The sequence below is a fragment of the Folsomia candida genome, unplaced genomic scaffold (genome assembly GCF_002217175.1).
Source record: "Folsomia candida strain VU population unplaced genomic scaffold, ASM221717v1 Fcan01_Sc033, whole genome shotgun sequence".
Classification (NCBI taxonomy): domain Eukaryota; kingdom Metazoa; phylum Arthropoda; class Collembola; order Entomobryomorpha; family Isotomidae; genus Folsomia; species Folsomia candida.
This window is the reverse complement of record NW_019091225.1, coordinates 1,568,095-1,594,970: the sequence shown is the minus strand read 5'-3', so window position 1 is coordinate 1,594,970 and position 26,876 is coordinate 1,568,095. Positions and strand designations below refer to the sequence as shown.

Genomic DNA, 26,876 nt, shown 5'->3' with positions numbered 1-26,876 from the left:
CTTTCACCAGTGCAAACCAGACTTTTATGCGATTATTCCTTTGCACTGCTGCATATCTCGTCTCGTCATTAGCATAATCCAGTCGACCATTATTACGGCTGAGCTAAAAGAATGGATGGATTACTTTCTATATGGCTTAGAATATTTTATTATACGGGAAAAGTGGATGGAGGAGATTGCGAGCTTGCTTTCACTTGCTTCCACGTTTTCTTGTAACAAGGAAGAGAAATCAATTCCATTTTTTTTATTGTTTCAGCTTCAGTCGGCCACATTAATTGCGTCGTCGTTGAATACCTGGAATTTAATCTCAGTTATGGATTTGACAATGATTCTCGCTATTAAGTATTTCAGGAAGATAGCAAAATTTTTGGATCTTAACATATTATTTATTACAGTTCGTTACTATTAAGTAAGGTACTATTATTAAGTTTTTTTAGTAAGTGGGAAGAGTTCATCTACAAATCACTAAAAACAAGTAATCATCCTAAATTTGTTTATTCGTCTTCGAAATATTACAAAAATTTTGAGTTTATCATTTGCCTTACAAGCAATGATATTTGCAAACATTAATTTAATTGCACGTATTTATTTAATGGAATTATGGAAATAGAAGCTGAACAATCTGATTTCGAGAATTGTCAAATTTTTATTCTACGATGCGGGTTACGTCGCGGCGCAAGTTGTTACACACCATCATATTCATAAATAATAGTCATCAATTTTCATATTTATCCAGAATGGAAGATGTTCGATTTTGTACTAATTTTATAAACCAGTATGGGTCACTAACACCGTATAAATAAATTTATCATAAATCAACGAATTTCGCGTATCGAAACCAACCTGAAAATCTGTATTTGTTTCGATTTTATTAAAGCGGATCTTTGCATGAAACATTTTGCATGAAAATGTCTCCACAATTAATATATAATATACATAATCTATGATTAACATGAGCGGAAGGAAATTACATAATTTGATGCACTTTATTGCCTGGAATATCTTGACTTGGGATTAGTATGTACAATAATTTGTCAACAATGTCATTCATGGTAGTTTTAAATATAATAAATTTCGTTAAACTTTTTTAATAATTAATAATTAAACATTTTTTCCCAAATCCTCTCCTCTCCTCATAAGTATATAAATATGTACGTTACATCATAAGCGAGAAAACTAATCTATAAAATGTGCTGTAAATATACCATGCATGTAAAAACTTCAAGGTTTTATCTTACCAAAATTGCATTGTCATCGGCTCGTGCTATTAATATAAATATCCCGTGACCACAGAGTGGACTTACAATTTGCAGTCATTCATCAACCATCATTCCATTCACACGAACAAAGTGGACATAAATCTATCTCAATAATTTTTCAGAATCGAACTCGTTCATCTCATACAAAATACGCAAAATTTCATTCGATTAATACGTAATCATCATGAAGTTCAAAATTTAGACTAACTTTTTAAAAATTTTCTACCGTTTTACTGCATGAAAATCCAAACACCTTTGTCTCTCTCTTGTTACCCAAGCATCAAAATCAAGAGCAGTAGCATCACTCACAAAACACAGTTACCAACCAAAAAGCGAGACGAGTTCCTTTGTTTTTCACGTGAAAGTCGAATCCATCCAAATAACATTAGCCCAAAACTGGTCGTATAACACAGCTGCATGCAGCTGACTGACGCACTAACAAATAAGCAAGCACGGCCAAAAACTCTCTAATCTAATAAAGTGGCAGCCAATATGCGATGCTGCTTGCTGCGTTAAAATATTTTAGTTAAATAGATTGACTCTTCCTTCCTTCTCACCAAGTAATAATTAAAGTAAGCTGTCTAATTATAACTAACTACCCAATATGGGAAAAGGTCTGTTTGGTTAGTTAGGTTTTTAGCTGGTATTTTACAAAAGTCTCGAAAAAGGGTTGAGCTGGCTGGAGAGAGAAGGAGAGAACGTTTTATTTGTTGAATTTACTAGCCATCAAATCAAAGACGAAGAGGAAGTGAAATTGATTTCAGATTAAAAGAAAGACTGAACTGAACTGAACAGAACAAATATTATTTTGTATTTATGACCTTCTTAAGCAAATAGTGGTTAATGTTGGTTGGCCAGTCCAGTAGTTAGTTTGGCAGATAAGAGAAGACAAAGGAGTTTACAGGTGTGAGAACTATTTGGTAAGTTTAATAATCTATTGGGCTGACTAATTTGATAAATTGCGTAATAATTATAAAATTATGTACGTATAGATTAGATAGCTGCTCAATATGGACAGGCATCGTCTCGGTCTTGGCCTTGGCGAGGATGACATAAATCTGTCGAGAGTTCCTGTCTTTGTCTTCCCAACTACAGTCTTCTTCAACGCCAGGGATCGTGACAAATTGAAACAGCTTCTTACCATTTATAACCCCTACGAATTTCCGATAAGATTTAAAGGTAAGAAGACCCATGAGGAAAGAATTATTTGATTGTGATTAATTTATTCATGTACATTTTACTGCGCATTTTAGTGCTTAGCAATGCCCCTGACACCTACACTGTGATAGACCCCGAAGGTTCCATCCAGTCTAAGAATTGTGTTGACCTCATCCTCCGCGTGTCTGATCCCCCAGTCGATACTGGTTCTCATGTCGAGCACAAGTTTAGAGTTCAAATCGCCCATTATGGGGATCGAAGGATAATTGGGAAGCGTGACTTTGGGTCGGTCATCCACTGGGGAAATTTACCCCCACATCTCGCCGCCCTTGAAGCTGCTGAGTCAGCAAAGCCACAACAAGGTTCGCGGGATCCTTCTTTTCAACAAGTCACACAAGGGCCGTCGTCACCCTCATCATCGACTGGATTACGAAGGAGCGACTCAGTTACGACGAGAGATCATCCGACTGGAGGTAACTTTGCAGGACATCAACCCAACTATATCGTCATAATCACTGCTGTCTTCTGCATTATTGGACTCATGCTTCCCATCACTGGAAGTGGAAATTGTGGGGGGAAGGATGCGGAAACTTCGTCACCTTCGACGTTGGCATCCTCGACTACTTCGATGACACTCACTTCCCTCATCCCAAGCTATCTTCACGTCACGATGCTCCAGAAACTCTTAGCGGCCTATGCTCTAGGTCTTGTGACGATGGTAATATTTCGTCATTGACAAATTCACTCGTGTTATTATTGTTATGATTATTACATTACTATCAGTGTCAGTTGTTTTGAAACTGCAAATATTTAATTTATGCCATGAGTTAACCTTATATACAACAGCCAATCCAAAATGATGAGCTAGATACATAGATATAAATATGTAGACGAGATTGACGAACTATGTAAATACGAAGACGACGCAATAATATATGAAACTTGTAGAAACTTATGTAGCAGATTAAGGTTATATTATATACTTGTTGATTTATCCTTGTTCCTCAATGATTAAATTGTCTGATTTTGCATTAGGAGGAAATTAGAAGAGTTGGTTTATTATAAACAGTTATGATTTTTTGTAGGGAAGGAGGTGTGATATAAAAATAGCGAAAATATGTAACATAAAATTGAGTAAGAATTGAGCTAGGATAATTGACAGTACAATTTTGACTAATCCGTTTTGTCCCTCCTGTATAAATGTGGCTAATTAAATGATTTCATTAGATTAGATTTGTTTTGTGACAATTCTCGTGATACAGAAATATCTCGTCACAAGGTATAATCTAGTATTCTGTCTTATTTGGTCATGTATACTCAATTAACTTGTCATCAAATATCAGAAGATGAAGAACTAACTAATTAGTGTGTAAAAAAAACTATTTAATTTTTACAAAACAGGAACGAAGATGATTTCTCAGGCAGTTGGCAATTAGTTAATTAATCATTGTTTTAATTTGTACGCTTTTCGTTATAAATTAATGTGTTAGATGAAAATGAGTTACTGCGCAGCTATTACCACTTGTCGATTAGTAAACCAATTGTTAAAATGTATGACTTATAATTTGAAAATTTTTTATTACTCGCGTCTTAAGTTGTAATCATAAAACTAATTATTTTATGTCGACTCGTCATGTCGTTCTAGAAATACTCGCAATTTTTGGACACGATGGTAAAATAGTTCGCAATTATTATACTCGCAGTTAACTATGTATATATTTTTGATGTTGAAGTGAGACCTGTCTTTTTGTTGACCTGAAGAAAAATAAAGACGAAACTGAACCACATAAAAAAATCTGTATGCAATTATCTATGTACTTAAATTACACACCATGGAGTTTAAAAATAATTCACAAGCAATCTATTTATATTTAGTCATTCACAATTATCAATTCTGAGCGCAATATTATACTTTTTAGTAGTGATTCAAATTTTGAGGGAGTTTCTTTCCAGGAACATAATGTATTTATACACATTTCTCGCCATCGTCGTGGCGTACCTATCGAGGATCTCGAGCTTAAGTGAGTGCAAACTACTAGCAAAATTTGTACGGTGTAAAATTGTGAATGCATTTGAAAATCTGAGTTATTTTATCAGATAGTACAGGTGACGAAACTTCTTCGAATTTAGGATCTGACCACCACCACGTCACTAACACCCCGTTTGACTGTGATCCCACCGACCCAGGGAATTGGACATGCTTCAACTACCACGGGATTCTTGGCTTTGGGGAGGTGTGCATGTCCGACGGGGAAAAACGGGACCGATTCGTGAGTGAAATTGATCCTCACGGAGATGGGAACACGACCTATGACCACGACGCCGTCACGGAAATCATGAACAACCGATCCTGTGATACGAGGAAATATTTGGAGTGTCGCGAGGTCGGCTCCACGCCCGACCATCAACCAGAGTACCGCTGCACCTGTCCAGACCATGAGAAAGGAGATTCGCCCGACGCCGTGAGGAAAAGTTTGGCCTATTATGACCATGAGATGGGACACTGTGTTTTGAAGGTGTTGAAATTTTACACTTATTTCTACTTTTTGAACATTTAGTAAATTTTGCCTTTTCAAAATTATATACTTCTAAATTTACAAGATTGTACAATTCTCTCAGGTCCGAGCGAAATGCGTCAATCTAGTAATTCCTGACCGGGCGAAACGTTTAAATGGTAGTCAGCGTTTCCTGACGCAAAGTATGATTCGCATCGTGGATGGGCGTCGCCAATGGTTGAACATGCACTGTGTAAAGAACGCCCACTGCAACATCCCCAGCAACATGACCAAAATGACCACCTCGCTCTTATCACCTGGTGGCCGATCTCATAAACCCGTTTCTGCCGAGGAGAAGATTGTCACCTCGATTCACGAAGGTGAAGATGAGGACGTGTCTGGAGGGGGAGCTTATCGTAAAACGGCCCTCGACCATCTCGAGAATCACTGCGACTGCAACATTGGCTACATTGCGGAGGAAGACGACGAATGTCATCCCATCGACACGAAAGAGCTTGGATTCTACCCCGTGTTGGGCATGATTTTAATTTTCATCGCATTTGCACTAACATTTTATTTCTTGGTGTGTCAAGATGATGCCAATTTTTATCATGAGAAGGGTTACGGGAGATATTGATAAGTTCAATTGAATAGGATAACTGCACAAAATATGTACGTTAATTAGTCAATAAATAAATATTTTACAAAATTTCATCCTTCCACTTGGTCATTGTTCTTTAACAAGGCTCTAGAGCACACCGAATACAGCACAGCACAGAAGATTTTTCCCAACTGCATGAGTTGCAAAATTTTGTAAAGTTAAAAAAATCGAAATTTTTCTTCTTAATCCTTACACCACACTTACACAGGATGCATAATGAAGCTGTTTGTACGGCATGTCCAACAATTTTCTCGGTGGGGATTTGAAAATCCGATTTCTCGGAGCGCAACCAAACCTTGGGTCCTGACAGTTGAACATTTTCGCCTGGAAAATTCCAAAGAGTTCGAGCAGTCCTGCCGACGCGGCGAGGATGCAGCAGCAAACGTTGGTGTTCATATTCTAGAAATGTTGTATGATTGATTTAAATAGTAAATTGGGTACCATTTATTGCACGCATATTTATAAATACGTACCCACTGATCCCACTTAATCTGACACCGCACCTCTCGGTAGAGCAGGAGCATAAAAATGAACCAGATACTAAGTATAATGCAGATGGAAAATATAATGAGCGAAATCCAGATCAAGGGGGACGCTCCGTACCCGATGTACAACTTTGGGGTGGGTGAGAAGCCTGGCATTCCGAGTCCGAGCGAGATCAAAGCGACCATCTGGTCCAGACATCCAGTTATTAAACTTATTTCGTTGTATTTAGTGATGAATTTTAAATGATACATAATTAATTCACCAGAGTAAAAATCCGCATCAGTCCAGCCCTTCCCGTGAAATATCTTCGGTCAACTCGCAATGTCAAGTGGAACCTGCTCCGGACCAGGAAACTGCCAAATGTTCTCGGGCCAGAATAAATTTCAGAGTATCGGTTCTTCCGCTTAGTTTTCAATTCAGCGTTACGCTTTACAGTATTCGGGTCACTCCTGGAAATTTGGACCTCAGGGGCACTCTGTAAATTGTGAAATAACAGGAGTTGTCCAACTTATGTAGCATACGTTTCATCAGAAAATTAAATAATTGCCGTATTAATTACCTCCACCCTGATAGTTGGTACTTCATGAATTTGTGGTGGAGCTTTACTGTCGGTATGAGTTGATTGAGTCGGTAAAGGCGTGGTTGTCGCCATTTCATGCATTCAAAATTTATTAAGTATTACGTAACTTTGCCCTCATTTGTCTTGTCAAAAGGTTATTGGTGCATGAATCGTCTTAACATGTTACGCAGACGACAATAATTATGATAATGAAGTCAGAATAATTGCAGGAATAAAATGACCAAATTTTATAACCGTGATCCGTTCCACCATTTATTCCGTAGCAAAAGAAGAGAGGAAACAGATTTTTACGGAGGATTTTTAATAAAATCTTATTAATCTTAAATTTTCTAATCCTCACTGCCCTTAACTTCCTTCTTTCCTCCTCGGATTCGTCCAGTCCTTCTGGCGGCGATAAGACCGACCTTTCGTCCAGCAGAGGTTCCTCTCTTACAAGTTGAAGCCTTTCCAATATGTTGATGATTACCACCACCGTGGGGATGTTCGACGGGGTTCATACACACTCCTCGTACGATGGGCCAAGCGTTCCTCTTGGCTTTGTACTTGAAGTAAGCACGTCCAGCCTTGAGGATGGGTTTGTCAATACGACCACCTCCAGCGACGATGCCGACCATGGCGCGGTTTGCCGAGGGGAGGACTTTCTTCGCGCCGGATGGCAGCTTTACTCTGATAATTAAGAGAAATATTACATATGATTCATAAACAATTACAATTAATAGAATTAACAGTGCTCAAGTAATTTACACACCTCGTCCTCTTGGTGTCAGGATTATGTGCGATGACGGTAGCATAATTTCCCGACGCTCTCGCAAGTCGGCCTCGATCACCAGTCTTCTCCTCCAAGTTGCAAACGATCGTACCTTCTGGCATGGTTCCGACAGGCATGATGTTTCCGATTTGGAGAGTGGCTGCAATTAAGATATTTTAAATATATTAAAATCTGTTCATTAACGGGATTAATTAACTAAATTTTTATTTATTTTTATATTCTCAGCAAAGGTTTATCATCACTTTCGATGTCAGAAACTCTAGTCTAAAACCATCATGTTAAAAAGATACTTGAAATGATAATTAAACCAATTCAGTTACTCACCCTTCTTGCCGCAGTACACGAATTGACCGGTGTACATCCCTTCAGCCGCGATGAAAAGTTCTTTCCTCGTCTTAAAGCGGTAGGGATCTCGGAAGGAGACCATGGCGAGTGGGGCGCCACGACCAGGATCGTGAATAATGTCCCTCACCACCCCCTTGATGTATCCATGCTTCTCGGAAAAGTCCAAGGGGCGGAGTTTTGGGGCTCCTTTGCGATGATGGGTATGGGAGGTGAAGATGGAACCTGCTCCCTTACGTTGGGCTCGGATGACACGACCCATTTTCTACAATTAAAAAGTATAAATGAGTTAATTAATCAGTGAAATATTAAATTACTAAGATCTACAGTAGATCATAACCCTACAAATTAAATTGCTACTAAATACGACTAAAATCCATTCAAACTAACCCTACCACACCTGCCCCACTCTAATAATTAAGTTAATTAATTAATTTCGAAACTTACTTTGGGGAATGGATAAAATTGGGTAAATTTCAGAAATGTGCGAGCCAACACACACCACACTTTCGGATTGAAAGATGGTCTGGTAAGAGCACGATGCGGTGAAATTAAAGTTGACCGCCAGAGGAGCGCCAAGTTCAAATATATCAGTGAGAAGCGGCAACAAGTCTCACGTCATATAACTCGGAACTTGTCAGCTTTGTTTGCAATTTTGTTTCTTTACTGAAAAATTAGTTAATTATTTAAAAAAAAACGTACAAATAATTAATTAATTAGTGACATGCCGGGTGAAACGAGCACTGCGATGGATAAGGATAAACCGTACCATCTTAATCTGCCTTGGTATAATAAGATAAACTTGCATTAAAAAGGTTAAAGTTTGTCGATTCATAATTTTAAGATTAATTAATTATTGCATTTTCAATTTGCAGGGTGGAAAAGTACCGTCCCCAACATTTGGATGAATTGATTTCGCACGATGAAATTATCTCGACAAGTAATGGAGAACAGTATTAAATAATTACGAATTGCATTGTTTTTTGTTATAGTTTACAATTTAAACTTTAAATTAATTATTAATTGTTGAACAGTTAAAAAATTCATCAGTGTCGATAAGCTGCCCCACCTCCTCTTCTATGGGCCTCCCGGGACTGGAAAAACGAGCACAATTCTCGCCTGTGCGAAACAACTTTACGCTCCGAACGAGTTTAGTTCTATGGTGCTCGAACTTAACGCATCGGACGATAGAGGAATTGGAATCGTTCGTGGACAAGTTTTAAACTTTGCGTCAACAAGGACAATTTTCAAGTCAAAGTACAAACTCGTCATTTTAGACGAGGCGGACGCGATGACGAATGATGCTCAGAATGCGTTACGGCGAGGTTTGTAATTTCCAAATTAATTGTGCTAGTAATCAATAATCATGATGATTATTCTGTATTTTAATTTACTGACTGCTCATTCCAGTTATCGAAAAATATACTGAAAACGTCAGATTCTGCATAATCTGCAATTACCTATCGAAAATTATTCCTGCTTTGCAAAGTCGTTGTACCCGATTCCGGTTTGGGCCCCTGAAACCAAAACAGATTCGTCCCCGACTCGCAGAAGTCGTTAAAAAAGAGAAGTGAGTAATTAGCCAAGCTAAACTAAATATAAAACACTCCCTCTTAAGTAATTACCAAACTTTTCCAATTAATTCTAGTCTCGCTGTCAATGAAGAAGGCACCAAAGCCCTCCTCAAACTTGGTGAAGGTGATATGCGAAAAATCCTGAACATTTTACAAAGTACTGCCCTCGCCTTTAGTGATCCAGGAGGATCCGGCGTTGGAAATACCGTCACACTCACCGCAAACCATTTCTACCTCTGCACCGGAGCCCCCCTCCCAGCCGACATTGATACGATGGTGACCTGGATGCTCACACTCGACCTGACTTCCGCCTTTACTAAAATCCACGATATGAAGACGAGGAAGGGAATCGCACTGGCCGACATACTCACCGAGGTTCACAAAAGTATGGAGAAGATAGACTTTCCCCCCACCGTGAGAATTTTCCTGCTAAAAGAAATGGCCGAGATTGAGTATCGACTCTCGATCGGAACCAGTGAGAAATTGCAACTTGGTGCACTCGTCGGACTATTTTATGAAGCTAGAAACAAAGTCGAGGCACACGCCACGGAATAAATTTAATCAGACAAATTGTATGAATTACTTTTCAGTATGTTTTTATTTCCATTTTTTTCTAAGTACAGATATTCCTGACTTTTTAACCAGTTATTGTCATCTGATGTCTAGTACACACTGAGGATGAGTTTTTCCAAGTCTTATACGTACGTAATTACTACTTTGTAATCTGATTATACAGATTCGCCATTCTTGAATAAATAAATACTTTCATTCTTCTTCCATTAGTTATTGAATCAATGCACAATATTTTGGTTTTGTCCATCCAACATCGAACTAACTAATCGCAGTACAATTTGTATACCAGTAGTTAATTATTATTGTATTAAGATAATCGATTCAGTACGCATGCATACACACAAAGGTTTAGGATTTAGAGACATTCACATCAAATATATAATGGAATTGTGTAGTATGGACATGGAAAATAATAATACGAACAAACTGTAAAAGTACAGTTTTTTGACTGATAATTTGCAATGAAATGCAAAAGTACAAAAACTTGAAGTACAAAATAGAATAGGTACACGAGTGAATAATGATATGATCAGATTATGTAGGGCAGTTGTATAACAAGTCTTGAACATCACAAAAATAATGGACTTAACTAATTTTCATAAGAGACGACCAAACGGTTGTTGGTATAATAAATTATTAGATCAACCTCCCATTCGAAAGTATATAATAAAATAACTAACGAGTAATGATACGCAATCACAAAAATACGCACGAATACATAATAATTACATGATAATTACTGCTGGGCATTTGTCTCCTATTGTCTATTCACACGGATTACTTTTTAAATCTATTTCATGATGCGACCCTTGCATACCATCCATAATCGTAATCCTACCCGAATTTTTTATAGTTTCATAAATTAGCAACCACATTTTTGTTTAGTATTTTTCAAGACCAGATTCATTTTTTAGACCCAATTCCGGATTTTTACACCAATTAATCTCGTTCAATCAATCTTTCAAGCGTTATGACTGACAATTCACTAGCAATTTTTTAAGTCCAACTACATTCGTACGACTATTAATAATTAATTCACCAGTGTTTGTTATTTTATGACTAATCAGTCTTGTAAATTACAAATTGTAATTATGGTTCTGGTTATTGTGTCAATTACTCCTTATAAATAATTACAATCTATTTGCATATCCTGTTCTCGCTCCCATTTATAAATACCCTGGTTTAACTAAATTCCATATAATTAATTTTAACTAATTGTAGCACAGTATCAATCAAACTATATAATTGCTAAAATTATTTCGGTGGCAATGGTTTTGTACATTTCACTTGACTTTCACTATCAGAATATTCCTAAATTTTGGTGATGTTTGCCATGTTTTACAAACTGCTGGCTTATAATATTTAAAGGTAGGTGACAATTACATAGATTAATTAAGTTGTTTAACCGGGTTTGAAATCATGAACACCAACGTAATGTATACGATATCGACCACAGATCGATGAGGAATGACTAGTTACATATTTTCAATACAATTTTAACAAATACTGACAACCAGACCACTTTTCATGAGAGAAAGAGAGCATTCGTTATAGGATAGAGATTGCGTAATGTACTTCTTACAAGGCTTGGATTGGATTCACAAGTTTCTAAAAATTCCACAAAATACTGTACCATTTTGAATCCTGAGATTTTAAAAACCGTTTAATTTACACTTGTTGAAATCATTTAAAGCAATGATTCCAATTCTTACCCTATATTCAGACAGTTTAATAATAATAAATCTTATCGAGGAGTCGATATGTTAGTGACAGAAATAGTAGGACAACTACAATAAGATTATTTAGGAATGTACTATCTGTCACAAGCGTATCGTATTTTTTGAGTTTAGCTTCTCTTCGATTATACTATATTATTATGCCATCCTTCCTTCACTTAGCGTAATGCTGACAAAATATCTTCTGTACTTTGACTCAATTTCTGTCGCGACGTCGAAGATGTAGAACATAACCTGGACGAAGAAGAGCCCCCCGTCGGAATACTAGCAGATCTTCCTCCTATTCCTTGTTGATTCGAATCTTTGTTCTTCATCATAATCTGATTAGGTTTCGACGAGACGGAGAGGACATTTCCTCCCGAGATGTCAGTAACCGATCCAGTTTTCCGTTTAGTAATTCCGGGTGAATTGAATTTCTCGAGATACGCGGCAGGTGCCCAACCCTCCATGGGACCGATGGCAGCTAATTACGTTTAATAAAAAACGTTATCATAACATTGATCATCATCATGTTGATTTTGATAACAGTGTTTATTTCCTTACAGGCCGTGGAGTGGAGAATCTTGACAAACCACCATCCCCCACATCCAACCTTGACAAGTGATACGATGTCACCTTCTTTCAACAATACTTCCGCAGGACCCATAGGACCATAATCCGCCAGAACGACATATCTCGGACTATTTTCCACATTCTCGCCCACTCCGTACACATTCATCGCTACGGCAGATTCGTCTCCTATGGAGAGTGGTCGAGAGGGTGGCGTCGCTGTGGAATTATCATCATCGTCACTATTCGACATTTCAGAGCAGCTCCACAAGTCCTCATCAATGTCACATTCATTAGAAATACGACTCTTGGGTCTCGGTACGACGTCAGGATTATCCCAGGAGGAAACTTGGCGGAGTGGTCTGCGCAAAAAATAATTTGCATAATCAACTAAATGTCACCATTTTTAAAATATCTCAATTCTCACCGATGTCCAATATTCGTTGTCCTCCACCCATTCACCGTTATCCCTTTTCCGGACATCATTTTCTGTCTTCGAGCAGCAGCCAAAGGTTGTAAATTTGACACCCCGAGAGACTGTGATGATGACATCCCCGCTGCACATGCAGCGATTGTTTGCGACTTTGTCGCTCGAATAGACTCCAACTGTTCGAGTAGCAATTTCTTAATTTCTCGTACCCAAATGTCCTTCGTCTCAGCACTCTCGGCCTGAAGGAGATAAACTTTCTGCCTCCCGTTAATCCAAATTTCAAACTTTTTCGAAGCCCCAGACCCCTTGAGAGCCTCTGTTAACCCAACTTCAGACAAGCTCAACTTATTCCGGAACTCGTATAGGGACGATTTCGGGACTTTTTTGCAAATCAGGACCGATCGCTGGTATAGGAAGAGGTGGCGTTGATGTCCCTTTAGGCGGAGGCGATCTTTCTTGTTGTCCGTCCAGAGGAGAAAGGAACCTTGGAGGAGGAGGTAGCCTTCCTCAATTAGTTTCCCCGGATAACCTGTAATTCCCAATTGGTGCATCCCGTCGTTGACACAGCGTAACACGACCAACATGCATTCAAGGGCTTCCAACAGTTCGGCATAGCCTTCGCAGCCCTCTGAACTCTTTATGAGGTCCTGCAACAACAATTAACAATATGCAATTAACAACCCAACTCTACCAAAATGGCTTTGATAAATTGACCAACCTTCAGAAGCAGGTGATATTTTGTAATTCTTTGCACCTGAAGGGAGAATAATTGGTTAGCGAAAAATAGTAGGAAATATGAAGAACTGAAGAACATTAAAGGTACCTACCGGTTTCAATAAATAAGCTCCGAGGGGAAGTTTATGTCCTAAACGGTTACGACATGCTACAAACCAGGGGTGATTTTCTCCTATATCCTTTCTGAGTATTTCTGAGGCAGGTAAAAGTTGACAATATTGACTGTACATGGATAGAAAGTCAGAGTGCTGCACACAGCAAAAAATTAATTAGTATGGTAATAAATAATATTAGAAATTGTACAATTTTAGCTCAGCTTAATAAGTATCTTACCCTCTGAATAAAACAGAGGCCAACAAGTTCTATTGATTCCACACAATTTGACAAATCGGGTAGAAATGATTTAGCATGGAATGCATGAATTTCGTCCAAATTACAAAACAGTACTGCGACACTAGGATTTCTTCGTTGCAACTTTGTCGGAGTAATTATTGGTTGCAATTGGGCAGGTAGAAGCGATCTGGCCTCTGGATTACTGATTTGATCCCGATATTCCTACACAAATTGTTCCGATTTGTCATTAAATTTAATAAACCAAGTAAAAGCGACTCTTTTACTATTCGTTCAGAATAATGCAGACAAATAGTTAAATAGTGGTCAATCCAAAGTAAAAATAAGACTTAAAGTTTCAGTCCCCATTATCCAATGAACGAACAGTAGCTTATCATTAATTCAAACTTACAGCAAGTATTTCGCCAATCTCTTCCACATAACTTCTCTCCGTTTGTAACAATTCGTTCAGAACGTGGCCCCTTTTAATCTTCTTCAACTCCCAGTCGCCATCCGGCCGGTTGCTCGCATGTTTCGAATTATTCCCATATCCACCACTGCTCCCATCCAAGGAGAGCGTCGAACTGCCTGATCTCAAACTGGTCGGAGATGAGTAGTGATCCTCCGCCATGCCAGAGTCCAATTGAGATGTGGATTTTGCAGATTTTAGTTCTAAGTTATTTAGGTAACACGAAGTCTGACTTCCGCTGGATGGCGTGGAGGCAAAAGATGAACCTGAAGATCGTCTCGTTTTGGTCAGTTTTGATAATTGTTGAACAATTACACTTTTTCGCTTGATGCACATCACTTCGACGTCTTCGACCCGTTTTAAAACCTAAAAATTAATTAATTTTTCAGATTTATGATTTTGATGTTAGAATTTTTTAGAATCAAATGCCAATTGATTATAGAATCTTTTCAACGTATCTGATTGAACAAATTGTTTGGAATATTTTTTTGTCTGGACAAAGTTTCCATCGAAGTTCCAAAGTCAATAAATTTGTTACGTTTACCTGTTTGACCAGTGGTTTCGACTGCGACGTCGTAGGAGATGTTGGCGTCGTTTTGAAACAACTCAATTCCTCCCGCATGGTACGAATTCGTTCCAAAAAATCATCAATTTTGGAAATGAGTGCACTTCCACATGATGATCCACCATCACGACAATCCGTCGAATCTTCTCCCCCCGTGAGTTGATCGGATATTTGGCACGTCATCAAGTCCATTCCTTCATTGCATAGTTGATTTGCCTAAAAATTCCCCAAATTATGTAGAAATCTCCTTCCTAAAAAATTCAACTATTCTTCTTACTCACCTTTTCAATCACAGCCTGGATTTCTCTCCATTCCTTCTGTTTGGTCATCTTGTCTTCCAGTATAATCTGAAATTGGGCAATTATTCTGGAAAGCTCGTAACACTTTGGTTCCACGGAATCCACTGCAGACTGATTAGAGGCTACAATTTCACGCCCGATCCGTTCCAGCTCTTGAGCCCGGGACACATCATCTCTAGATGAGGCTTCAAATTCGGACGTATCGCGAATGAGAAACTCCGTCGCGGATAAACTTTCTCCCACTTCGCCCAACTCTTCCAATCGTTTCATTCCGATGTCGAACGTGGCCTACAAATAACATAAACCAAATTTCAAGTTTGTTTTACTAACTTTCTTTAAACTTCATAAAACCGATTTTTCTTAAATTTCCGATACCTGCATCTCTCTAAAGTCGTGCTCGAACCTCCTCAACTGCAAACACTGCTCCAAGCTCGTTTTCTCCTTGATCCAAAATTCTTCAAATAGTCTTGCCGTCTCCTCAATTTGAATGATATACCTCTCCACCGAAATCACATTGATGAGCTGGACTGACGAACTGTTTACTGACCTCTGACCTAATTTCCCCTTATGATTTTTAACAATATCTCCGCCCCCGTTCTTTCTCGCGTTGCTGCTGCCCATCCCGTTATCCGGTTCCGGCGTGTTACACATATCTTTAATCCGAAAGAGTAAGTGTTCCCCATGGTCGACCGCTTGCGTGAGGTCGCTGCGCAGTCTTTGAAACTCGGAATGCTTATCGGAAATCAGCACCTCGGTGGAGCCCACATTATTGGGATACTCCAAGTCATGAAATACTTCGGTGAATCCTTTCAAATCCCGTGACAGACTTTGCAACGCGTGGTGGAAGGCCTCTACTTCAACGCGTTGTTGAACCCATTTTACTTTGTCGTATGAGATAAGTCCTCCCAGGTCTAGGGTAAGTTGGGAAGGATCCACGAAAACGAAGAGATCAGCCATACTGTTACACACGGTGAGACGAAAGCGGAGATTTTCTGTGCGGAATAACTTTGAAGATATTTCAGACAATGCTTTTTGGAAAATCCCGACCGGGCGGAGGACAAAGACGCGGTGGATCAGGCCAGGAAAATAGTTCTGGAAATCAGTACATAATTAGTAGTCTGGTTGAAACATGGTTAATAAATCATTTGAGAAAATGCAGCAGTCTCACCGATATTCTAACAAGCGTAGTTTTCACAGAATTCCTGCAAAACATTGCTCATTAATATTCACATTATTTTTGCTTGTCCATATATTTTTTACCATTTGTCATTCCTGCGATCAACTATGATCACGAACCCTGATTCTGAATCGTGCATCCTAAAAAAATAACACCTTACATTATTTATGCTCCACCCACACACAATTGCAAATATGTATTATGGCTTATCAAATAATTACGGTGGCACTGCAGTCAAGTAAATCATGAGCCTCCTGTAATCCTCGTCCCCTAACAAGTGAAAGTTCCCACGATCCGGAAACGTCAAAATGTAATGGTCGTCCAGTGACTTTGCTCCAGTCAGGAGGGCAAACTCTTGGTGCATGAGATCCATCACGGAATCGACCGAGTAGTGGGAGGACGATGGGCCCCCACCACCACCACCATTTTCAGACGAACTCTGAGATGCGATTCCAGACTCCATCGATTCTACAGAAACAAAGTAAAAAAAAAGAATCAAACACAATTTTTCAATATGGACCCACCGATTACTACAAATTTTGTACCATTATTGCATTCAATTTCTGACAATGTGGTGCAAGATTGCATTATATTTTATATATTATATTTATCCGTTAGTGCTGCTGGACACTTTCACACTACATAATAAAGTATTAACTATCATCGTCATCACACCACCCACAACTAATATTTGCAGGCAGGAAGAATCCAGACACCATATTTTTCCTCATGGTAGTAAAAACTTGTTTAAACTACAAAACCGACCGACACATTATTTTATTGCTTTTACACTTTGCATGCAGGGGGAAATTCCCAATGTAAAGTAAAATGCACATTATTTCCACTGACTATTTATTATTGTTACACTATTGTTCACTAATAAATAAGAAATTCCTGGTAAAATAATAACAATTAAATATGTACATATATATTTCTTAACGGTCGGTTAATTGTTCACTGTTTCCTTTCTACCATCAGTTGTATACCAAACCCAATAATCAAAACCTTATAAGTTGTTATACTCATTCATTTGCTGCAGAATCTAACAGAAAACACCTCTCCCTCACTCACTCCATATTTCGTAATAGGTACAAATAAAGCCAGTTAATTTGGATATTTTGATTGTGTCCTAACCATAGATGTTTGAATTACATGGTCTCAACTACATGAAACCCGTGCATGCAATGAGTCGTAGCACGCTCAACATTACTAAACTAATGATCAACAACAAAATAGTGCACTAAACTAATGTATATCTGCACTATCACAGCAATACCACCACCAATACCACCAGTACCAACTAAACTAAAGACCAACTTGTCTCAAATTACTAACTAGCTAGTAAAGCTTTAATACAAGCACAACCTCGTCAAAAACCAACGGCTGCAGCAGTTTGATGGAGCAAAATAGATTTATATTACTTATTATTACCTGCAACAACACACCTGCTTTATTTCACGACCGGTGTGCAGTGTGCTGTATGCTTTGCACATAGTAAAAATAGGGGAAGCCAAGCAAATACCACATAATATATTCCCTTTAGACGTCTTTATCTCTATTTCACCTGGCTGGCTGGCCAAAATCGATCTATTCCACATACACACACACAAATAACACACCTCTTCTTATGTGACTTCATCGCAACAAATGTATATTTCTGTCACCCCACCAAAACTCTAAAGCCGACCGACCAACTTCTTTTGCATGGCACGTCGTCGTAGCTCAAAAAGCTCTTACAATTTACAAACCTCACTCAAACAGCTAAATTACACGGCTTCACATTTCAATTTTTTATATAACACTGAACATCCTCAATTTTCTTCCTTGTGCATCGTCACAAGGAAATTTGTGCATTCATTCATTCTCTCACAGGCAATTACACAAAATATTCATTAATTATCAAAACCACCACAAAAAGAAACGAAATATCTATCAAAACCAACAGCTAAAAACCAAACTAAAATGCGACCCACTAAACTGATGACACGTTCTTTATAATTTTTCACGAATACTGAGACAAATTCAGCTAAATAAATACGTTCGCACCATAAAATAAACCTCGTTGCAGGCATGAAACGCAGTAAATCAATCCAATATTAAGAAGAGAGATGTTACTTACTTATATAAATAAATATGTTAGGTTGCATAATCCAGGTGTGCCAGGACCTAAATCGTACATATGATGGGGTGTCATCATTACTCACCATTACTTCTCACTTTGCTTTACTTTAAGACGGCAAAAAGCGAAAAGTGAGAGGACATTTTTCACAAGAAGAAAATAACATCTTACTTTTTTTTACCCTACAGCCAACTAAATATGCAAGTAACCAGAACCACATACGATACGTGTGAATGTGGCGAGATGAAGATTGAATTCGCAATTAAATTCACAATTAGCATCGCATTCTCAGAAAGCGAGGAGAATATGTCTGTGTGTCTCAATTTATTTTAAAGACCTCTCCCACAAATTGCAAATTGTGGGTCCATTAATATTTAAAATGTGATAAATATTAAGCATAAATGGCAATTTTGTGGTATGGTCTGGTCTTCCCGACATGAATTAATTTCTTGATTAGAGACACACCAAGAAAGAGGAGAGAGAGGATCAGGAACAATAGGATCACCATAAATACATATTTATGAGATACACTCGTTTGTGGGTGTGGGTTCCATTAAATCTTATGAAATTGTTATCATTAATTTACTTGTATTCTAAATAATAGCAGGCCAAAATTTGTATAAAGCAAAATAATAATAATCAAGGTATCCAATTCCACCAAGAGAAATAAATTCTAAATTCATCTTTTAAAGTAAACAGCTTCATTCGTAAATCAAACATGAAGTGGAAATAAGCCCAACAAAGGGGAAAAAAGGTGCATAAAACATTTTGTATTTTTACACAGATTAAACAACGACTTGATAAGTAACTAACTCGGAAAATATATGTTTACTTATCGTGTGAACAAGTTGACAAGTATGACGTAATTTAATCATCTTTGCATGTCGAACTCGCTGCACCAGAATTACACTTTTTGTCAAGTGTACTGAACTGACACAAGCAATGTCAGTCAGTCACTCAGTCAGTTGTCACATTGTTACACAAAAAAATCGTGACAAATATGTAGAGTTCTCAATGGTCCGGATTGGTCCGGATCAGCCCTGATCCGAAACCGGACCGTGGCCCGAAACCACCAATCCGAAACCGGACCGAAAAATTTCCGCTCAGCCCAGAACCGGACCGGGACCGGACCAGGACCGGACCGGTGAATCCGGGCGGACCGAAAAATATATCATTATATTATAAAGATCCATAGTACAGTATAATAATTACCACATGTAGTATATGTATAAATGTACATTGAGATTTATACACGTATTATGCATAAATGTCTTATGTAACTATGCATAAGACATATATGGTACATGTATATACAACCAGAATGCCAAAAGTTTCAGATTTAAATAACATGTAGCGGATGAGGTCTCGTAAGTTCCATCGGTCAGTGTGTTTATACACATAATCTCAGGACCAATTTACAATTTCCTTTTTTTAATTTTAAAAATACATTAGTAAGAGTAGGAATTTAAAAAATCCTCCCAAAATCAAGGAGCGTAAAAATTTTAAAACCTAAAAAACATAATTTTTATGGATCATGTGGAGAACTTTTGAAATCTATGTAACATAGAATTTGAATACACTGAAAATTAATGAGTTTGACTGAAAAAATTCAAAAATTTTAGGTCAAAGTATTAAAATTTTCTTCGCGCCAAAATATTCGGGCGGACCGAAAACCGGCGGTCCGGTCCGGTCCTTGAAAAGCTGATCCGAAACCGGACCGAGGACCGGACCGAAACTTTCGGTCCGGATTGGCAGCTGGCCCAATCCGGGACCGAACCGTCGGATTTCGGTCCGGTCCGGGCCAACCCGAAGCCCATTGAGAACCCTACAAATATGCGTAGGATGGGTAAACTCTAAAAGTGTTTCTTTTCCCATAAAAAAGTACAGCTAACTGTTAACAGAAACGCTATATATCAAAAAATGCATAGTAAATATGTCTGTCGTTCCAGTGGCCGCGGAAGCTTGAGGGGACAGAGGGTGGAACAATGTCCCCAGGGTTATTCGATGTCCCCATCATCTCCTCATCTTATATAAACCCCTCCCTCCCCCATCCTACAATGTTAATGTCCCCACAGCTTCCGCGGCCACTGTGTCCATCGATAAATTAAGGTGACACATTGCGTGTCACCGTATTTATGTGCAGTACCGTACTTGAGTTGTGTTGCATTGCTCCAAATAAATAGTGAATTGACAAGGATGAGCTGCATTCATGATTCCGAGTGAAATTGAAAGTGGTGGCGTCGTGTTGCATTTATTCTTCTTTTTTCCAACGGAACTTGAAAGGGTGAACAGGGACAATGGGAAAATGGATAAATAAATAAATAATTAGTTTTACTCTACCAACGACGAGGGAAGTTTTGGGACAAAATAAAGGCCACACACACAACAAGCACTCATTCAATTATAAGAGTAGAATAGCTTCTTTCTTTACTTAAGGTTGAATTGGTTCAGTTTTCGTTTTATTTAACAGTTTTCATTGAACTGAAATGAAATGGATGTTACTTCCTCTCTAATATTTTAATTAAACATATAAACTCGACTTTAAAATGTTACGATTTCCTCAACTCATTATTAGTTAGGAACTGAATCCTCCTACCCTATTATTTTTTTCATCTTGTTTAACAAAACAACTGCAAAAGTGCAAGCCAAGCCAACCCAATTTCAACAAACAACCACAATAAGTCCATTATTCTAGTTTAGCAAACCGTGTGTAAATTGATAGGCTGGAATTTGCCAACTGCATAATATTTTGTGCTCCTCGGTAAAGTGGAGAATAACAGAATATTTTGACCATGAAATTAAAACCACATATTTTTTTACCACTCAATTACTCACACATCTTTTGTTACTAAATATTTGATTGACGTACGTATGCATTTTTATTCCGCAATTTTGCAGAAATTTCATAAGTCCATTATCAAATTTCCAGCCACAGTGACACATATTCAACACTATTGTGTTTCATTTCCACCCCGAAAAACACAAACTAAAGAAAACGAAACAACTCGCAAAAGTATTTATTTCCTCCATCCCTTCCTGTTCTTCCTTTTATTTAGTGGGCTATTAGTAAATAACAAGGACAAATTGATCCCCTTTCGCTTTCTTTCTTTCTTTCTCCACCTCCACGAATTCTTCAACTTTCATGGAAATTCTCTCTTTCTCTCTCCGCCGCTCCCTAAATATCTGCAACATCCGTAAGTAAAGTAACTACAGTAAAGTAAAAGCTTGGCGAAAGGGAAACTGCGGTGAAATCATTCACCCACCAAGCTGAAAACGCAATGCATACAAATACTCGATTTCCAGCCAGCCAACCAGACTTTCACTTCTCGAAGACTTACTTGGATACAGTAAAAGATGTTGGCGAGATTCTTGCAATGTATGTGCCATGCATGGAAGGAAGCAATTCCTCCAATTGCCAACCATGCAAAAACATAAAACACGCCATGCAAGCCAAGAAGAAGAAGAACAAGGTCCTTCTTCTTTCTTGTAGCAAATTGTAAAATATGTTGTAAAATTGCCATTCCGGTTCCATGCACGTAACAAAGATTTGGCTCTTTATACTCGGTCCCTTTAGTCAGAATGGAATGAAAGGAGTTATCGAATCGAATCCTACGTTGGTGGAGCAGAAGTAAATAAATGTAAAGTCCACCAATTCTAAGTATGCCGTTTTTTAATGATAAATATGTATATATGCGAAATCCTACATCAAAACCAAGTCTAGTACATAGAACTTTGCACATTACAGCCAGCTTTACATAATTGCTCTATTATGCAGACTTCTCTTTTGGCATCTGGACTTTGTAATCCGATGGATCACACTTTATACTCATGTAAATTATTCATGCACATGTTCCCCCCAATTAGGACGAAAACATGGTGAACTTACCCAATAAAGTGGGCAAACTCCTTCCCAAACTTTTATGAAAGTGATAAAAGTCTCTCGAACTATAGTCTGCGTTTCGGCTAGAAAATCCTGACATGGATTGACCTCCTCCGCCGTCTCGAAGATTGTGATGCTGGTGCCACTGGTGGAACTCGGGGTCTCTCTCGGTACCAGAAAAAATCGGGGAGTTCGGCGTCCCCGTAAAAAACTCGCCACAACTGAGACGATTACTCCCAGACGAGGAAGAAGGAGGGCCACCACCACATCCACCACTGTTTACTGTGTAATATCCACCCCCACTGCTACGATCACTGTCGTAAGATGCGTTTCCGGACGAGTAATGTTTAGAAATGGGTCCAACACTGCTTGACGTGGAGGCACTGCTACGTTCACTTCGAGCACCCCCACCGCCGCCACTCTTGCGGCGAAATATTACTTGGTTTTGTCCCGTACTAAAGTCGTTCCCGGTGCTAATTCCACCACTACCGGAATGTGTGGGCGATTGTAGGTGTTGTTGTTGCTGCTGATTTTGGTGGGATGATGACGACGTCGAATTATTCGACGGTTGAAATCCTCCCCCTTTATCGAAGGATCCGAAACTCAGTCCGAAGAAGACGTTGCTCCCACCGCTCTCACTCCCACTCGGCGATGGAGAATTTCCCCCTCCGACAAAAACGGAATTAAGCGTAGACGACACAGAGAGGCGACTTTTCGGGATGTTGAGGAGACTCGAGAGATTCTGTTTGTTTAAGAGATTCGTGAAGGAGAACCATTTCTTGGGTTTGGGAGGTGCAGAATTTTCACGGTATGAATGAGCACTTGACGAGGACGTTGTCGAGGGGTAAGAAACGCCTCGAAATCCGTTCCCGTTCCCACGATGAGGTCCAAAATTCTGATTACTTTTTACCGAACAAGGTGAAACTGGTGGTGGTGGAAACACATCGATAGGACTTGTCGTCGTGGTCATGCTAAAACTGCTCCCATTTCGTGTCAATTTCTGTCCCGAGTTTGCACTTTCACAAATATTAGTTTGAGATCGGAATCGTTCCAAAAATGTGGTATTGCTACTATTTTCTTGACTACGTCCTCCACCTCCTCCTCCTAAAAAGGAAGACACATTTCCACGATTTCTTCCAGAATTTTTATTATGTGGGAGAGGAATTTGATGGAATTGGAAGTTGCTCGTTCTACCAGAATTATTGTTTCCAAAAGTGGCCGACTGCTGACCCGTCCTCGGACTGTTGTACAACTTGCCATGTCCAATATCTTGAAACACAGGGCTTCTCCCGATGCCTGCTGTAGCTGGTTCGTTACTACTGATAGCACAACCGGAAATGGTTGAATCTTCATGATTTTGTTTCGTCTTGATATTCTCTGTTAGCCCGTCGGATAGTAGGATCGGTTTATGGCTACAGTTCTCTTCTTCCTCTACTACGGAGGAGGACTGCTGCTGTTGATGTTGTTGTTGATGATGAGGAAATAGGTTGGCCATTCAAAATCCTCCCCAATTATTAGTTCCGGTCGATAATCTTTTGTGTGTAAACTTCGTCAGTCGTCAGTCTTATTCAATTTCAAGGTGGAAGAGTTTGCCTTCATCTTTCTTCTGTATTACGTGGTCGTTTCATGGTGGATGAGTTTAGAGGAACCAAGTCCAGTTTCTTCTTTTTGTAGTAATAAAACCTAAAAAAATTGAAACAGATTAGAAAAGTGTGGAGTTATCATTTTGCTCATCTCCCTGTAACATTAATCATGCTCGATTGCCCTTCCCATGAAAATTAGACCTTCGGGTGAACAACAAAGATAAGTTCATTGCTATTCCCATCTCCTCGTCGGCTAAAGTTGAATAATGCTCTAGTTACAAATATGCACATCTAATTAACGCGAGTGCAAAGCAGCAGAGCAGTAATAGTAATAAATCTGTTTAACTTTTGCATAGTGTCCTCTTCATGGCGTGTTTATGTCATGATGCAGTTTCGCAATAGTAAAAAATATTTATAACAGACAGGAATCAGGACCTTGTTCTGGATTTTGTATTTTGATAACAATTCGGAATTATAATAATTCTCTCATCGTAAATATATCTCATCCAGTCTTTCCGTTTGAAAGGTCGTAATTAACTAATTAATTAGTTGAGTATCTTATCGAAAAGCAAAGTAAAACGAAAGGCGAAAGAAAGGGAAATGGTTGGTGATATGAAATGTGACTTTTTTTTAGCCTAATTATGATAAAAACAAGCCTTTTTTATGACCCAGTCGACCGACATTATGCAGACTGACTGCGTTTACATATAATTATTTATCTTCATAGTTTCACATTCTATGCTTATAATAACTCGTATTGTTTAAGTTTTTCATTGAACTAGAAGACTTGTGAATTGAATCGACGGAAATACTAAGCATTCTCTTCAAAAAGTGTCCAATTCGGTAATTTAAATTATAAATGGACTGTAAGCACGTACATGCATCAAGAAATCGTGGGAATTAAGGCTAATTGCTTTTACTGGTCTGTCAACTCTGTTCTTCTGTCACTGTCAAATTAATTAACTAATTGACAATAAATAATTACTTACAAAGTTACAAACCATGTCGTCCTTGTGGAATTTCGACATCTCGCAAATAGCACCCGTCGTGTCTAACTCAAGTATTGAGAATGACCAAAAATTAACTAACAGCTAATTAATTATTATGAAATTCTCCAATTTAGCTTGACACAAGTTGTCAAATTTTTTTCATGAGGAACTGATAAATTAAAACCGACTTATCACAATCAGGAGGAAGGAAGGAAGTTACGTGAAGTCGAAAAACAAACAAAATTATCTTGTCATTATTACTATCAATTAAGTAGTATCAAGTTTAAGATAAGCCCTTATCAATGATGATGAAATACTTCCTCCAGAAAAAAATTAAAACATGACACAAAAAAAAGAATCAACATCCCTCCACCAACGAATGAAGGGTTGGATTGAAATAAAAACTGCCGCTTATTGGCCCTTGAAAATAATGAAAATATGGAAAGTGACACTTTAATTTCTCAGATTCCGAATTATGAAATATTTTTGAAATATGCTCATATTTGTATTGATGCAAGTGAATAAAAAAACCTTAATTAAAATAAACAAATTAAAATCTTACGGTTTTCCAAGTCTCAGATTTTCTAATTGTAAGCGAGTGAGTAGAAAATCAGACGAGAATCCGTCTCAACTTGATCATTAAATGCACAAAATCTAACAAGTCCGTATGTAACTTTGTTTCGAAATGTAAAACATTCGGTAACAAATCCGACGTAAAAGTCACACAAAACTGCAACTTGCTACAATTTTTATTTCGTGCAATTTTATGTAGCTTCAGTTTCCATTACCTGAATAAGATTGGAACTAAAGGCACAAAAGTCTCAAAAGTTTACAAGTTCAACTAATAATTATTCACGCTATTATTCATTCACCACTACCACTTGATACTTTTCACGTCAAGGATCCAATAATAAAATCCCATGACTTTTAAACACCACAACCACAATTTAACTCTGACTGTATCAGTATCAGTACTAAACTCAAAAGTGTTATAAAAATCCAATATCCATTCACCTCGTGGGAAAATTGTCTGCCTCATATCCCATCTTCAAATCCAAATCACATTCATTTAAATTTTATTGAAAAACTACTTTATCAAGTGTACTTTATAGAAGCAGATCATGGGAAATTATAAGAATGCCATCGTCACTACTAAACCACGTAGTCGTCGTCGTCTTCTTCATCCACAAATAAATATGCAATTTACAATACAATGCCCTGTTTTACTATTGATTTGCAAAGTCATTCGTGGCTTGGTTCAGTTTTTAAGAAAAGGCCGACTTGCATACATACAAAACTTCTGTTGAACCGTAAAGAAATAAAACTTGGTTGCTTTTTAGTAGATGAAAATCATGCGTGATGATGTAATACAAAAATTCCCATAAAAATCGAAACATGCCAATAAAAATCCACTTACATTTTAATTTTTGCATCGATGAAAATTCCTTTGTTCATTGCATTTACGTAATCCTTGTAAGAGGGTGATTATTATAAATGTTTGTTCTTAAATCTGGTGGAAGATCTTCAATTTTATTGTTTGAGGTAGCGTTATTCTTGATACATAGTAGTGTAAAATAATTTGTTTTCAATTATTGATGACAACAATTAGATAAGTGCGTCGCCTAATGAGGGAGGGAGGATGTTCTTATAATGCCATTTTTATGTAATTTGCTAATTTCTTCGTGTCATCATCCCCACACTTGAATAAGACTTTACGCAATTTGAAGCTGAACTTGATTTGATAAATGACTTATTGATGCGTGCGTAGCAGTCAATTAATTTTTTTACATGATAAAAGTCAACACTTGTAAAAGTCTGCGAATGTTTTTAGATAAGTATCCAATCTTGATAAAGCTTGTAGTTTGTGCAGTGTGGCGCAAAGGTGTCGATTTTGTTGCAGTTAGAGCAAAAAGGTGTGCAGAAGAACGGGACACTATTTTTTACTTACTTACTTATATGTATTTACTAGGAGTAGGAAAGTTACTATGTTGTTGACTGGTCTGTTGTGTGTCGTTGTAATGGAATTATTAGGAGAGAGAAAGCAAAAGATCTACCCTAGATTGGAGGTGGTAGTCACTACACAAGGAAAACCCGTAATACTTGTCAGATTCGGAGATT

General features: G+C 38.1%; 6 protein-coding genes across 12 annotated transcripts; 3 read left to right on the top strand and 3 right to left on the bottom strand.

Moving 5' to 3' along the window:
* The first annotated feature begins 1,379 nt into the window (after window positions 1-1,379).
* LOC110860586 (motile sperm domain-containing protein 1) lies at window positions 1,380-4,207 on the top strand. Its single transcript, XM_022109652.2, has 3 exons — window positions 1,380-2,179; window positions 2,252-2,438; window positions 2,513-4,207. The coding sequence occupies exons 2-3, from the start codon at window positions 2,270-2,272 to the stop codon at window positions 3,151-3,153; spliced, it is 810 nt and encodes a 269-aa protein (XP_021965344.1). The 5' UTR covers window positions 1,380-2,179; window positions 2,252-2,269; the 3' UTR covers window positions 3,154-4,207.
* A 98-nt stretch (window positions 4,208-4,305) lies between these two features.
* Window positions 4,306-5,782, top strand: LOC118439291. Its single transcript, XM_035860472.1, has 3 exons — window positions 4,306-4,438; window positions 4,515-4,933; window positions 5,037-5,782. Exons 1-3 carry the CDS (start codon window positions 4,378-4,380, stop codon window positions 5,547-5,549), a joined length of 993 nt encoding a protein of 330 aa, XP_035716365.1. The 5' UTR covers window positions 4,306-4,377; the 3' UTR covers window positions 5,550-5,782.
* On the bottom strand, window positions 5,588-6,241 carry LOC118439292. The gene is made up of 3 exons (XM_035860473.1): window positions 6,047-6,241; window positions 5,778-5,972; window positions 5,588-5,704 (listed from the first exon to the last, which is right to left on the bottom strand). Exons 1-3 carry the CDS (start codon window positions 6,212-6,214, stop codon window positions 5,624-5,626), a joined length of 444 nt encoding a protein of 147 aa, XP_035716366.1. The 5' UTR covers window positions 6,215-6,241; the 3' UTR covers window positions 5,588-5,623.
* A 623-nt stretch (window positions 6,242-6,864) lies between these two features.
* On the bottom strand, window positions 6,865-8,331 carry LOC110860502 (60S ribosomal protein L8). 2 transcript variants are annotated; one of them, XM_022109555.2, is made up of 4 exons: window positions 8,198-8,331; window positions 7,733-8,015; window positions 7,388-7,547; window positions 6,865-7,305 (listed from the first exon to the last, which is right to left on the bottom strand). In XM_022109555.2, the coding sequence occupies exons 2-4, from the start codon at window positions 8,010-8,012 to the stop codon at window positions 6,969-6,971; spliced, it is 777 nt and encodes a 258-aa protein (XP_021965247.1). In that variant the 5' UTR covers window positions 8,013-8,015; window positions 8,198-8,331; the 3' UTR covers window positions 6,865-6,968. The 2 variants fall into 2 exon arrangements, with proteins under 2 accessions (XP_021965247.1, XP_035716331.1); XM_035860438.1 differs by having other exon boundaries at window positions 8,194-8,323.
* Window positions 8,332-8,349: 18 nt separating this feature from the next.
* LOC110860501 (replication factor C subunit 5) lies at window positions 8,350-10,101 on the top strand. Its single transcript, XM_022109554.2, has 5 exons — window positions 8,350-8,536; window positions 8,626-8,690; window positions 8,785-9,075; window positions 9,161-9,320; window positions 9,399-10,101. Exons 1-5 carry the CDS (start codon window positions 8,475-8,477, stop codon window positions 9,877-9,879), a joined length of 1,059 nt encoding a protein of 352 aa, XP_021965246.1. The 5' UTR covers window positions 8,350-8,474; the 3' UTR covers window positions 9,880-10,101.
* Window positions 9,900-26,810, bottom strand: LOC110860499 (guanine nucleotide exchange factor DBS). Of its 6 annotated transcripts, none has more exons than XM_035860434.1 (15): window positions 26,176-26,810; window positions 22,193-23,869; window positions 16,409-16,655; window positions 16,271-16,327; window positions 16,179-16,212; window positions 15,386-16,102; window positions 14,993-15,298; window positions 14,691-14,927; window positions 14,090-14,512; window positions 13,681-13,902; window positions 13,440-13,595; window positions 13,331-13,366; window positions 12,610-13,259; window positions 12,177-12,544; window positions 9,900-12,096 (listed from the first exon to the last, which is right to left on the bottom strand). In XM_035860434.1, the coding sequence occupies exons 2-15, from the start codon at window positions 23,679-23,681 to the stop codon at window positions 11,792-11,794; spliced, it is 5,247 nt and encodes a 1,748-aa protein (XP_035716327.1). In that variant the 5' UTR covers window positions 23,682-23,869; window positions 26,176-26,810; the 3' UTR covers window positions 9,900-11,791. The 6 variants fall into 6 exon arrangements, with proteins under 6 accessions (XP_035716327.1, XP_035716328.1, XP_021965245.2 ...); XM_035860435.1 differs by lacking the exon at window positions 26,176-26,810 and adding an exon at window positions 25,321-25,460; XM_022109553.2 differs by lacking the exon at window positions 26,176-26,810 and adding an exon at window positions 24,759-25,137.
* Between the last annotated feature and the right edge of the window lie 66 nt (window positions 26,811-26,876).